Raw genomic sequence first — 14,950 nt, forward strand, 5'->3', positions numbered from 1 at the left:
ATAAAGAAACTGCTTGGCCCTCATAGGTTAAAACATAGGTGGGAGGGGAAAACAGAACAGAATGCTGGGAGAAAGAAGCTGAGTCAAGGAGTCGCCATGATTCTCCCACTCCAGGCAGACGCAGGTTAAGATCATTCCTGGTAAGCCAGCTCGTGGGCTACACAGGTTATAAGAAATGGGCTAGTCCAGGTACGAGAGTTAGCCAAGAAGAGGCTAGATAGAAATGGGCCAAGCAGTGTTTAAAAGAATACAGTTTCCGTGTAATTATTTCCGGGCATAAGCTAAGCTAGCCATGTAGGCGGCCGGGGTGCTGGGGACACAGCCCGCTGCTCTTATTACAACAGTATTCCATAACCCCTGTTAATCATTAGTACCTCTTAACTTATTAATATAAACATTATTTTACAAAAAGATTAAACACATACTTATTGCTTATTTGGTAATAAAATATATATTTATTACTTATTTCTATCTAATATTACATCAGTTAACTTTTCTTAATTCTTAGTTATACTATGATTTTTATTTTAACCGAGTGGGTGTAATAATGGTTAATTAAAACAATAAAATACATTTTGCTTCTTGATTCAATTTATACAGTTATTCTCTTCATTGTAAAAGTTAAAGATTATAGTTTTCCAGCTTATTTTAAGGGTTGAAGTTAATCAATGAAAGACATTAATTATTTTTCAAACTTTAAAGGAAATATCCTCAATAATTAGGAAACTGGATTTAGTAATATACAGAAAGCATCATGGGATAATCAGATCTGATTGATACTATAAAAAACATAATTCTACACATTTTTAAAAAGACTAAATCAAACAAATATGAACGCTAAATAAATCTGAATTTTGAACCCTTATAAAACATTAAACAAACAAATGCTAACTTAGTGAAGACTAATGTAAATCTGTTTATACATTAATATTAATACAAGACATGAGGCTGGGCGTTGAGGCTTACACTCAGCAGGCTAAGGGACTGCTGGGTGGTGGTGGTGCATGCCTTTATAATAACATCATTCGGAGGCAGAAGTAGGCAATTTCTGTGAGTTGGGAAGCAGCATGAATCCCAGGACAGCCAGGGATACACAAAGAAATGCTGTCTCGAAAAAAAAAATCCTAGTTGAGGCAAAGGAATATGGATTTGAATAAGATCATGGTTTGTCTGAGCTAGTGAGATCCTGTCTCAAACAACAATAACAAACAAGAACATTTGAAAACGTAGAATGTTCTAAGTCTTTCTTTTACAGGGATTATCTCAGCATTAATTTAAAAAAATTTACATAGCCGGGCGATGGTGGCGCACGCCTTTAATCCCAGCACTTGGGAGGCAGAGGCAGGCGGATCTCTGTGAATTCGAGACCAGCCTAGTTCCAGGACAGGCTCCAAAGCCACAGAGAAACCCTGTCTCGAAAAACCAAAAAAAAAAAAAAAAAAAAAAAAATTACATAGGACTGAGTAACTTGGAGCTCTCTAGAGATGGCTCAGGGGTTAAGAGCACTGACTGCTGTTGCAGAGGTAATGGATTCAATTACCAGTACCCACATGGCAGTTCACAACTGTCTATAATCCCAATTCCAGGGGACCTGACACGCAAGGCAAAACACTAACGCACATAAAATAAAAATATATTTTTTAAAAAAGACTGAGGGGGCTGGAGAGATGGCTCAGTGGTTAAGAACATTGCCTGCTCCTCCAAAGGTCCTGAGTTCAATTCCCAGCAACCACATGGTGGCTCACAACCATCTGTAATGAGGTCTGGTGTCCTCTTCTGGCCTGCAGGCATACACGCAGACAGAATATTGTATACATAATAAATAAATAAATATTTAAAAAAAAAAAAAAAAAAAAAAGACTGAGTAACATAACCAAGATTACACTATCAGTAATGAGAGGAATACAGTTGTAATAATTTCCAAAATATGTCTTAATTGTTGAATATCTATCTTATTAAATTAGAAAGCAGTTTTAAAAAATTGAAACAGATCTCTGCTGCATTCAGTATTTGGTTATCTGAAAGATTTTAGATATGCATCATTTTAATACCTTTCAAAAGTTTGAAATTAAGTATAAAATAAACAATAGCAACTAACCTCACTTTCCAAGAAGAAAAAAACCAAAGTCTTAACAAGGTTGGCATTTGGACCTTGTCTTCCCCTTCTTTTCATTATTCCATCTTCTTCTGGATCTCTACGGCTGAAGAGCCTATAGGCAAAGAGAAATACTTATTAGAAAACTATTTACTAATCACAGAAATTAACTTCATATTCCATACTTAAGCACCTAACAAGAAAATAATGTAAACCTGGGTAAGGAAGTATTAAAGTATCAAGCAAATGATTAAAAAAAAACTTTTCATTTCAGTTTTGATAGTCCTAAGTCCTTTGACTTCTCAAATTAGTCATAATAAATTACAAATTCTTTTTGGAAGCCATACATTATTTTATACAATTTCTTCCTTTCATGAAAGTAATACAATTACTGACCTAAAATATTTATACACCATATGATATTTTCACTAAAATGGAACATATCATTCCCTTTTCTTTCGGGAACATTATCTTAACACAATGACCATAACAGATAGTGTGGCTCTTTTTCTTTAGAAACAACAAGGGAGAACTAATGTTAGATAACAATTAAGATAAAACTAGTGTGCTTATTTCATACCAAGTAAATAGCCTATGAGTTACTATCCCCCAAATAAACGTAATAAAATCTTAACAAAAATATTAGCCTAGTTTGATTAAACATGTTCTCTTTAAAAGTCACTATAAAATATTTGCTTAATGGTTTCTGTGATCATATATCCAGAGATTCATCTGAAATCTTAAATAATACCATAAAAGTAAGAGAGTAATAGGAACATTTACTTTTTGTAGAGAAATTCTCCAGCTGCTACTGCTACTGGCCGATGAGCTGAATAAACCAGATGATAGACGTTTTCACAATCTTCTGCAGTAAGGACTTCTTCACTACTCCTAATAATAAAAAACAATAATAGAGATTTTAGTAATATCATGACTCTATCAAAATTTTATTAACTTAATTTCACAAAACTGTCATGATAAACAATTAAGACTAAATATAGGCTAGGTATATTGGCCTTTGTTTGTTATCCCAGCACTTGAGAAGGACAGGCAGGAAGATGACTCCTCAGCTACACAGGAAGTTCAAGGTCTGCCTGTGTTACCTGAAAAGAGGTAGGGAAGGAGGGAGGGAGGAAAGAAAATGGCAAGCACACAAAGCAAAATAAGAGTCAATACAGGAAATGAAAACTTTAAATGGTTAAGAGAATAGTGTACACACACTCTCTCCTCTATACATAAACCTGTGTATCATAGTAAATGTGTGGTCATCAGAGAACAACTTATGAAAGTCAGTTTTCTGTATTTAAACAAGGTCTCTCTTGTTCCTTCCGTTTCACTACATATTCAAGCGCTAGCTGGCCTGTAAGCTTCTGGCTGATTTTCCTGTTTCTGCTTCCCATCTGACCATAGAAGTAGATACATACCGCACACATGCAGTTTGTATGTAGATCCTGGACAATGAACTTGGGTTGTCAGACCAATGGTGCAAATTCCTAACCCATGATTTACTAAGATTTTGATTGACTTTTTTTTTCTTTAAATAGAATTTAAATGAATATTATATCTTGGTAAGATTTTTGTAACTATATCTAAAACTACCTTCTTTATAATTAGTGTGGTATACATTTCAAATAAATTGGGGTAATAAGCATCACCATTTTGATACTACTATAGTCAATGAGATAATCTAAATTAAATACTAATGATGGCTACTTTTGATATGTTAATTCAATATTTTTCTATTAATACTTAAACTTTACCACAAAGAATATATATTACAGAATGTAGGCACTTCAAATTTTGATAGATTTTGCAAAGATATTCTTTGAGGAATTTATACCTGTCCTAGGTTGCTCTTGAAACAATAATTACTGCAGACCATTTGTTCTCTTCCAACACTGTATATGAACTAATTTCTACATATGATAGGCATCACAATTTTTAAAATCTTCCCCAGTGATATTTTTAAAAAGTGGGGAGGTTGGGCATTGTGCTACACACCTTTAATCACAGCAGCACTGGGGAGGCAGAGGCAGGTGGGTCTCAGTGAGTTCAAAACAACTCTGGCCTACAGAGCTAGTTCTAGGACAGTCAGGGATAAACAGAAAAATCCTTTCTTGAAAAATCAAAAGTGGAGAGTGGGGAGGTGGGACACACCCACACTTTGAAGGTAGGGGTAGGTATATCTCTATGAGTTCGAAGCCAACCTGGTCTATAGACCAAGTTCCAGGACATCTGGATCTATAAATGTGCTATCTCTGCAAAAGGCTAAATATATTTTCATATGGATAATTTTTTTTCTTGACAAATTTCCTATTAAATTTCTATACCTCTGGTTCATACATGGAAATTAATTACCAGGATGTAAATATCTAATGTTCTAATCTAACATTTGCATTCTTGGTTCCTTACAAAAATATTCTTAGTTCTTTTAATAAGCTGAATGACTAAGCTGTTTGGGGAACTGAAGTAAGTACATAACATACTAGGCAAGCATATACTATGGAGCAACAATCTCAGCCTCTTTCTACTCAGAGATGGCAGACAGTTGCTCCACCCTGTCTTATTCAACATCCCAAGAGCTGGAGTTACAGGTTTGCACTTCCACACCAAGCTTACTAGGTTCCCCCATCCCTTGATATAGCACACTTGACATAAAAAAAAAACACAAAACAAAACCCATTTACTGACTATTTTTTAATCAAGGAACCCCTCATCCTACAATAGAATCCTGAAACATACATAGTCTATATTTTTATTTTGTTTATTCAAGCGACAACATCAGAATTTTTAAGTTACTATAGCATTATGAGACAATTCTGTTCAGCTACTCCCTTATTTATTAGATAGAATTCTGCTTACAGCCCCAACACACAGACCTAAGAATGGAGCTCACAATCTTGCATATACTGAGTAAATGCTCAAGCTCCTCCATTGAACTCAACCCAGCACCAATATCTACTCTTAATAAATTTTCAAAAATCGATTATACTGATTTTCTTATTAAGAAATGTTTGCCATTCTTATTAAGATAATTTAAACTAGAAATATTTAAGGAGACTATAGTTCTTTAAGTATTGTTTTGTTTAAAAGGCTTTCCAGCTCAAATTTTTATGTCCCTCATTGAAATCGACTAATTTTTTTTTCTGAGATAGGTCAATCTCCTGATGTTGCCCAAGCTGGCTTTCAAATCAGGTTAAGAAATACTTCCTACTTCAGCCTAGGAGATATCTGCAACTAGTGGTGCACACAATTTATTTTAGATGTATGCTATCTGTGTGTATAATGAGTTTCGTATTCATTTCCAGGTATTTATTTATAAAATGTTTCTGCTATTATCAAGTGAGCACACTGATTTTAAGCATACCAACATACTATACAAGTACTTGCTAAAATACAGGACATGATAAATATTCCAGAAAGCAAAGGACAATCACTGGTGAAGAAGATGTGGCGGAATTGAAGCTGATGAGAGTGTAACATAACCACTGCATAAACACTATGATGCTTCAGCAGAAAATTAAACAATGAACTGAAAATGTAGCCTATTCACTTCCCAGCAACCGCATCCCCACAAAGTCCCAGAGAATTACTATACCATTTAGCAATTTCTTTTCTCGGTACATGCAAAAGGACTAAAAGCAAGTTCCCAGACAGTTAAACAACTATGTTAATAGATACTTACCTGAACAGTCCATAAATTGGAAACAGCTCATGGTTCCACCAACACATGAATGGAAAAATGCAACATGCTATATGCGTAAATAAAATACTATTCAACAACAACAGGAGAAGCAATTCCTGATACATGTTTTTGTGTGACATGATAAAAGGACAAATATTATGAGTCTACTTCCATGAATGTCAATGAGAGGAAAATTCATTTGAGTGGAAAACAGAAGAGTAGTTGTGAGTATATGGCAAGAGAAGAATGAGCAATTATGTATTTAGTTCCAATATAAAATGATAAAAAATTCTACAAACAGACACAAGTAACAGCTGCCTAACAATATAATACCTACTGTCACTGATCTTTATGCTTAAAATCGTCAAAATGACAACGTCTATGTTCTATATATTTTACTGCAATTGTTTTTAAAAAATAGAAGAGTTCTTTCTTCCTGTTTTCTGAACTTTACATGAAGAAACTAAATTACTAGCTGGGGCGGGATTAGAGTAGTTCATATCTGTAGTCTCGGCTAGTTAGTTGGGAGTGTAAAACAGAAGACACATTTGACCCCAGGAGTCTAAGACCACTCAGGCAACATAAGGCCTCTCCCTCTGGTTGGTTGGTTAGCTAATAATATTATGATTTAAGCTATTAAAATTTAGGCCTAAATGTATGTGAACCAAGTATATACTAATAATGTATTATCTAAATATCTATACATTAGTAATATACAATAAATATATACTTACTGTAAAACAAGAGTGAGTAACTTTATTGCTTGTACAGCAACATCATATTCTTTGTCAAGAGTCATAGACACAATTCTATCCTAAGAACAAAAAAAGTAAAGTATTTTTATAGGAAAAGAAAAGTATTTCAAACTACAAATATTTTTAAATACTTTAAAGACTACTAACCTTGAAACGACTGGTAAATAGTTCCAGTTTGGAATTGAGTTCTTTGTTATAATAAAGTCCTTGTAGAGCAGTAAGACATTTGAGTCTTACTTCACCTTGCTAGAAGAAAGAGGAAACAATATATTCAAACTATATACTTCCAAGTTCAAAACTGCAGGATATATTTTCTAGTTTAAAATTCAAGCAGCATTTATTGAGAAATATTTGCTAATGAAAAATATAAATCAGTACAAGAGTAAGCAGTGACAAAACTGATATTTCTATAGGTCAGTTGATAATTTTTTTTTCAAAGTTTATCATAGCAAAATACGCAGCCTATTTCACAGCAAGTAATATTTAGAAGAATTACATACAAGAAACTTCTCCAAGGCTAATGAGGTGGCTTAAGAATTAATAGTTTAAGGGAAAAATATACTAAAAACCAGAAGTCAAATTGTAAGGCCCAATTTAAGTAAGATACATGTTTATAAAAACAATAAAAATTAAAGAGAAACTGAACTGTAAGCCTGTGGCAGAATACTTGCTTAGTTAGCACAGAGCTCTGGGGTTTCACCCTCAGTACTGTAAAATAAAACTAAAAAAAAATGTAAATATGTAAAACTCACATAACAAAGAGATTTTCCTAGTACTCTATAGAATGTATCACCCATTAGCACTTACATGCTCCTAATTGTTTCAGCACAAACATAAAGTTGATACTGAGGATGAAAGCGGTGTCCAGGCTCAATAATCCAGGGGACTTTGGGTTAGAGACCAAATTTTATCAGAGCAGATAGAAACGAGCGGGGGGCGGGGGGGATGTTCAAGGGCTGTGGCCTAAAGAATGCATACATAGATATCTAATTTTTTTTACACTGGATGTCTCTATATAGTCCTGGAAGTACTGAAGCTCACTTTGTAGATAATGCTGGCCTCAAACTCAGAGAAAGCCTCCTGCCTCTGCCTCCAGAGTGCTGGGACTTTAAGGTGTGTGTGGCTCAGATACTGAATTTATAAATGAGAATTGAAGACAATTAGACCAGTGCATAGACAGAAGAGTCAATGGGGGCATATCTTACCTTATCATGCATAGTCCAACCAACATATTTTAAATAGCTGTCATTAAGAAAGGCATCACTATACATCTTCATCCAAATGCCAATCTCCTCAATGCATATAGCTCTGATTTCAGCTATTGCATCCCTAAATGGGGGGAGGGCAAGTAATATAATCAGTGCTACTACACTACCAGAGATATAGTGAATTCAAAAGATGTCATGTATTTCTAATCTCCAATTAATATGACACCATGTTAACCTTTCTTGATGATTAAAAAGATTTGAAAGGAATCATAGCTCCAAATATTAACATGTATACAGTCTAACTGGCAAAGAACAATAAATGTAAAAATTTTAAATTAAACAAAATTGCTTAACTGCACAGTTGGTTAAAGAACCTGTCTCATAAACAAAACCTTTACCTTTACTCTAGACTTGTGATTCTCAACCTTCCTTATGCTGCAACCCTTTAATAGTTTCTCATCTTGTGGTGAGAAACTATTAAAAAAAATGTCTCATTGCTAATTCATAACTGTAATTTTGCTACTGTTATGAATCATAATGTAAATATCTGTGTTTTCCGATGGTCTTAGGTCTTCTTTCAAAAGAAAACAGGGAAAGTAATAAAGCAAAATCATAATCTTCCAAGTATAATTACTTGATAACTATAAGATTCAGGCCAAGAGTAACTGATTTTCGCTCATGATTCCTGTTTTTAAAGATAAAGTCTCACTTGTGATGCTCAGACTGGTCTCCAACTCTGGGGCTCAAGTGATCCTATTCCTTTCTACTCTTGGAATACAAGTATATGTCGCCCTACTTGTCTTTTACGAAGCCATTTTGAGTTTACTTTTTATTAATGGCAAGTCATTGAAAGCAAAGGATTAACTCAAAGAAGAAAGTTTTAGGAAATTGTAATAATCAATAAATATGATTAAGATAAGGGAATATAAAGTAACAGAACAGCAGCCAAAGATACAAAAACACAAGTGTTAATATGGGAATATTATTTTTAGAAAGCATTAAATGGATTCAGAAAGTACCAGTTGAGGAAATGAGGTTGAATAAAAATGGAACCAATATTTGTAGTAAATATGTTATAAACTGTGCTAAAATTACCTTTCTCATCTGCTAAAACAAAATAACAAAATGAAGCATCTTACATTAATCTATCCAAATTTTCCCAGTGAAATTAAATAAAAGAATAAGGAATTAGCACATGCAATCAAGCAACACAATATACCCTGAAGCAATTTTGTACCCTTGCCAAATAATAGTGGACTACAAAAAGTCAGGCAGAGTATTGCCATTTACTCAGATAAGAAATATCAATGTCAGAGCAGTAAAATGAATTTTCTAGACTTTCTCAGTGGCAGAACTTAGTTTCCAACATTTATCTTACTATACTACTCTTTCCCTTAATTTGTAATGTCTAAACCACAAACACTCTTCACTTACCGGTATCTATGTACAAACACTCCTTTAAATATTGCATTCATCATATTTTCTATTTCATCTTGATTTTCCTGAAGCTAAAGAAGAACACACCATTTCTTTTGAATTACAAAGGAACACAACCAAAACACTTAAAGGCTGTCGTAAGTAACAATGTATACAGATTCCACTAGTAATTGGTGAATACATATTTTTTTGTTCTACTGGACTTAAGCAACTACAGAGAAAAAAAATCAAATATTAAGCAAATAAAATCCCTTGATTCCTGAAATGTATGACTTAACATCTAAAATCTGGCTTGTAGATTATTTTTTCTACTGCATATGAATCTCCATTGTGCAATAACAGTTTATAAATTTCTACCATATAATGAGTATTCACAACAAAAAACAGGTAAGAAATTTTCATTCTTAGTCTGATGAAAAAGAAGTGTCATGTAAACTATGCTTGCTAAAAACACAAAAAAGGTAAAATAAGTAAATATAAAAACTGTATTGTTAATAAATTGTTTTCAGGAAAGAAATACTGACTTGAAATAGTAAGTAACATTTCAATTCTTGATTAGTTTATTCCAAATGTACATATTTACTCACATATAGTATTATTTTATAGTTTTAGAATTAACAGAATATTGTTTTATATTCTAAGGAATATTATTTTATAAACATAAAATTTAAAATATAAAACCATAAATTTATAATCTAAGGAATATTGTTTTATAGTCATATTATAAAATTAAGTTTTATATTATTTCATGTGATTTTTATAAAATGTATTTCTCACTGCATAAGTAATATCTTGTATTTCCAAATGATGTTAAAATGGGCATGTATTTATATTCATTAATACAGTCAATTTTTCAATTTGTTTAAAATATTGGCCATAGACTAAGGATATACATTAGCAACACAATATTTACCTACCAGACCAGCTCTTACGTTACAAAGTAAACAAAAAAAGGGAAGAAGGACAGCCATGTAAGTAAAAGGGAAGTAGGAGGGATGGGGAGAGGAAAAAGAGGGAAGTGAAGGAAGTGAAAAAGAAAGCAAAGACGGGGAAAGGATGAAACAAAACATAACAATGCTAATCTAGAAAAGGGGGTAATTTGTGACTGAGTCCAAGGCTTCCCACATGTAAGAAAGGCATTCATCAATGACCTATCTGTGTACCTTTTGGCATATTTGTACCAAAATTTTAATTTCAAGTACTTTTTCCATTCATTCCATATTAACGATTTATCCAAAACTACAGGCATAATTTCTAGATAAAATATACTTCTTATTTGGAATGAACCTACCAAGAAAAATTAAGGTACAGATGTATCAATTCTTCATTTCAAATTACATGAAAAAATGAGGGACATAAAAATAACTTTGCCTTCCATAAATCTTTTGAAATAAGTAACCTCAGAAATAGGTTTCATTAAGGCAATTTTACCCATGATTACCCCACAATTTGCCCCTGCACGTGCACATTTTCACCCCCAGAGTTTCCCTTTCATTTATGTGTACTCTATTAACCTCATTACTCTTTCTAGTTTCACGGCTCAACTATATGTACACACCAATATAAAAATTTAAGTAAGTAGTTGTCTTTTCTTTCTTATTCTTCCCCCCACTCCCCTGGAAAAAAGGCTTTCCCCGGAACTCACTCTGTAGCCCTGGCTGGCCTCAAACTCACAGAGACCCACCTGCCTCTGCCTCCCAAGTGCTGGGATTAGAGGCATACACTACTACTGACTGGCTTGTCTTCACTTTTCTTAGCTTTATCAAATCAAATTATTTGAATAAGTAAGAAATAAAGAATTTAAAATTTTAGTTTCTACTTCTTCAAAAAAAATCCAAAGGGTCTGTAGATTATCATGAATCAACTACATTACATTTTTTCTTGATCATGCAAAATTATAAGTCCCATTGTGAAGTAGAAAAACATTTTATCAATATTGAAGAAAAAACTTAAGTTACAAATGAAGCATAAAGAGATTTCATTTATCAATGTTTAGGATAAAACTAGCACTGAATTTCATTTGAAACTAAATTTGGTTAGCAAATTCCAATAAGAAGCTTTAAGTCATTTTACAAATGGAATTGACATTAACTATGAAATCTCATTTAATCCTATCAATAAATTGAGGAAGACAGACAGGACAAAAACTGCCAGTAACACGAATAATTCTTGGTCTTAGATAACTTTCCAGACAAGTCCATGTCATCTTACTCAAACACAATACTCAAGAGTAGCCTACACAGAAAACGTACAATGAGGTATTGTTGACATGGATATTTAATAAAATTTGGAGTCAGGTGCATAGGCAATGTTTAAATCTTTCTTGGAACTCGGGTGCTGTAGCTCAGTGGTAAAGCATATACATGGCATTAATAAGGTCCTAGGTTCTATCCTCACCACCGATAAAAAAATAAAGAAAACTTTAAAAATTATCTGAAACTGGCAATTTATAATTAATGGTAACCGAGTTAGTTGCATATTAGTAGCCTAAACATTTAATACTAGAGTTTACCTCTTTACGCTTTTGCAGCAGGAGTTCTAGCCTCTCGTTGGCTCGTTTTCCAATCATTTTATTCCGTTCAGCCTCATACTGTCTTTGTGTATTATCCATATTAATGCTAAGATTTAGTGCCACATTTACCAAAGCGGTCATCAACTTCATAGCTAGAGTTTAAAGGAGAAAATGTTGAAATTAGTTAGTATATAATAGATGCAAACTTGTATTACCAAGATCAAATTACGAAAAATTGAGCAATATTCTGCTTTTTGACTGAAATAAAGCATACAACTTTTTTCATAGCTGAAAGCAGCACATAATGTCTGGAATATTATGGGTCAGTAAGTAAACTTCCTACTTAATAGCTATCATGAATTGGATTATCTACTAATTCTCACAAAATCCCACCAAAACAAGAGCTAAGGAAATTGAAACTGAAAGACATTAAGAAATCTGGCCTTGAACTGAAAAGCTCAAGCAGTTCAGCAGTTATAAGGACTGACTATATAGACCAGTCTGGTCTCTAGTCTCTGCCTAATGACAATCCTCCAGTGTCAGCCTCTGGGTACAAAGATTATAGACACAAGCCACCATTCTCAAATTTAACTGCCTCACATCAAATCATTTTGGATTAAAAGAGTTTCTTAAGTATCCATTTTTAGTTTTCCTGTTGAATATCATCATAAAGACAATAATAAAATTGTCAAGAGACATAGATATGTACATATGCATGCATCAAGTAAAATGAAATGACAATTAACAAAAAGCTTTTTTAATGAAACGTCCTCTAGATCTCTACTGTTTGTTACTAACTTGAGACAGACTACTTTTGTCTGGCATTCTTAATGTATTAATCTTTAATACAAAAATCTAATTCCGTCCTTTCTTTACCATATTCCAGACCACCTGCCATATAATACATTAAATGATATAACAAAGCAACAGTGTAATTTGATTTGTGGTTATTAGGCTTTTTTCTGTTGTAAGTTATTTAACACCTAGAGAAAAAAAATCAAAAATAAAAATGCCAATCGACTCTCAATAGTTCACATTGGGCAGAAGATAAGAAATATTGACTTAGAGGGTATATATATATATATATATATATATATATATATATATATATATATATATATATATATATATATATTAAAGTAGCACTCAGGATACAGAAGCAGGAAAGTTGTCTTTGAGTTCAAGGCCAGCTATGGAGAGTAAATTCCAAGCCCGACAGAACTACACAGTGAGATGTTGTCTCAAAAATACTTAAAAGAAATTCACAGTATTATTACTTGTTTCCTCGTTGATGGTAATCTTCCTTGTCTATAAACAAAGGGAATGTTCATAAAATATTTCAAAATACCAACCTGCCAGGGTGCTTGTGTGTCGAAATGCTCTGACTTGTGAATCAGACAATCCAGTAAGAAGTGAAATGACAGTATCCATCATGTACTCATCATATATGATACTATATTGACATTGCCGTACTAATACACCAATGAACTCACAAAAACTGGACTTGAATTTCTTCCACTGAGGGCCAGCCATGGTGAGTGGATAATCTCCACTATCCTAAAAAGTTTAAAACAGAAATTCATTTCAAGTTCATAGCTTAGTTCATTTACTTTTAATGTACCCCAGCCAAAAGCATGAAAATACTATCTATCCTACTTTCTTTTTCAACAATGAATTCTCAAGGAAAGCAAAAGAATATGTAAAGATAGATGTATTCATCTTTGAACATTGACCTTTTACTTAAGATCAAAGTAGAAATTTTAATAGACTTCACTTTGATCAATGTAGTTAAATATCAATTCTTGACATTGGTATTCCCTCATCAAAGTAGAACATTCTTTTGAAAAGCACAAATATACCTACTAAATTTCTTTAGACCAAACAAAAATTATACCTTCTGTTTTGAAGTAATAAAATTGTATTCTCAGCCAGTCAAATAGAATATATAAAACAAAAATCAGTTAAATTTTTTCATTAGATTCAAGACACCAGATAGTCAACAGGCATAAGCAATCACATAATTTAACAAATGCAAAGTTGGGAATATAGCTCAGCAGTAGAACACTTGCTAGAATGAGTAAGGGCTTTAATTTGACCATAAGCATCAAACAATGAAACAAAATTCAATAAATAAAAGGAAATGTAGCTACTACAGTCGCCCAAAGTTAGCACTCAGGTTTTCCTCTGTATAAAAATGGGGAGCATTCATCATTCTGAACTAAGAGCCTCTAGAAATCATTAAAAGTACAACCTAGACTGAGTGTTTAGCTTAGTAGTAGAGCACGTGTCAAGAGTAAGGCCCTGGGTTTCATCCATAATATGTATGCGCACATAAAAATATTTAAATGAATACTTAAAACAGATACCAATAATTTATAAAAACTGAAAAAGTGCTTCTGACAAGAAAAAAATGATTTAAAATCAATTTAATGTTTAACTTCATAATTAATTTATTTAACTCATGCTATATAGAAGTCCAACTGTGCTTGAGAATAAGGCCCTGGAATACTCAAATAAAAAAATTCCTTTCTGTTTATTTTTTGGACGAATGAGGATTAAACCCAGGGTCTAGATCGTGTTAAATGCACACTCTTGACACTGAGCTACTGATGAGCTCATTTAGTTGATTATATTCAAATACAGTTGTGAGCAAATTGGTTTGCTGAGATTTTTTTAATCATATTTCAAGATGATTAACTCAAACCCTTGTTTTCTTTTACTAAGAAGGTTCTAATTAAAACATTTATTATTGAAAGATTAAAAAAAATACCATTGCTCATAAATACCTTCCTGCTACTAAGGGACTGATTAATAGCACTTAGTGGCATCAAAACCATTTTAACAACTCATCTATCTCTTAGAATGAGAGTTGAAAGCTTTTTCATTAGACAGAGCAAGAAAAAAATGACCAAATAAAACAAGTGAGACAAGTGTTTCTACTTGAAAATTCAAGTCATTTTGGAAGCGTAAAACTCCTAGTGCTGGAATACAGCTATGAATAAAAAAACACACACACAAATTTCAGTCCTGGAGAAGTTCTCACTTTAGTAAATTTACCAGTGATTTATTGGTAACAATACTTCAATGACATTACTGCAATAATCAATTCCAATATATCACTATTTTTTGTCCATAGAGTTGAAATATAAGGGTTTTTTTAAATAATCTATACATTCTTCATCTAAACTACCTAGTTACTCAAATACTTGAACAGATCTTCATTTTCCAATATTTCAGAATGTTATATTCTCAATTATT

At 32.8% G+C, this 14,950-nt stretch overlaps 1 protein-coding gene across 6 annotated transcripts in view; it reads right to left on the bottom strand.

Annotated features, from left to right (window-relative positions):
- Positions 1 to 14,950, bottom strand: part of Stag2 (STAG2 cohesin complex component) — a 124,776-nt gene that overhangs the window by 38,382 nt on the left and 71,444 nt on the right. For all 6 annotated transcript variants that reach the window (XM_075958519.1, XM_075958515.1, XM_075958518.1 and 3 more), the window contains exons 7-14: positions 13,045 to 13,249; positions 11,693 to 11,844; positions 9,178 to 9,251; positions 7,741 to 7,864; positions 6,683 to 6,781; positions 6,515 to 6,594; positions 2,879 to 2,986; positions 2,099 to 2,210 (exon numbers count right to left, since the gene is read on the bottom strand). In XM_075958519.1, the coding sequence (XP_075814634.1) occupies positions 2,099 to 2,210; positions 2,879 to 2,986; positions 6,515 to 6,594; positions 6,683 to 6,781; positions 7,741 to 7,864; positions 9,178 to 9,251; positions 11,693 to 11,844; positions 13,045 to 13,249 (954 nt within the window). The remainder of the gene's footprint in view (positions 1 to 2,098; positions 2,211 to 2,878; positions 2,987 to 6,514; positions 6,595 to 6,682; positions 6,782 to 7,740; positions 7,865 to 9,177; positions 9,252 to 11,692; positions 11,845 to 13,044; positions 13,250 to 14,950) is intronic.

This window comes from Microtus pennsylvanicus, chromosome X (assembly GCF_037038515.1).
Source record: "Microtus pennsylvanicus isolate mMicPen1 chromosome X, mMicPen1.hap1, whole genome shotgun sequence".
NCBI lineage: Eukaryota > Metazoa > Chordata > Mammalia > Rodentia > Cricetidae > Microtus > Microtus pennsylvanicus.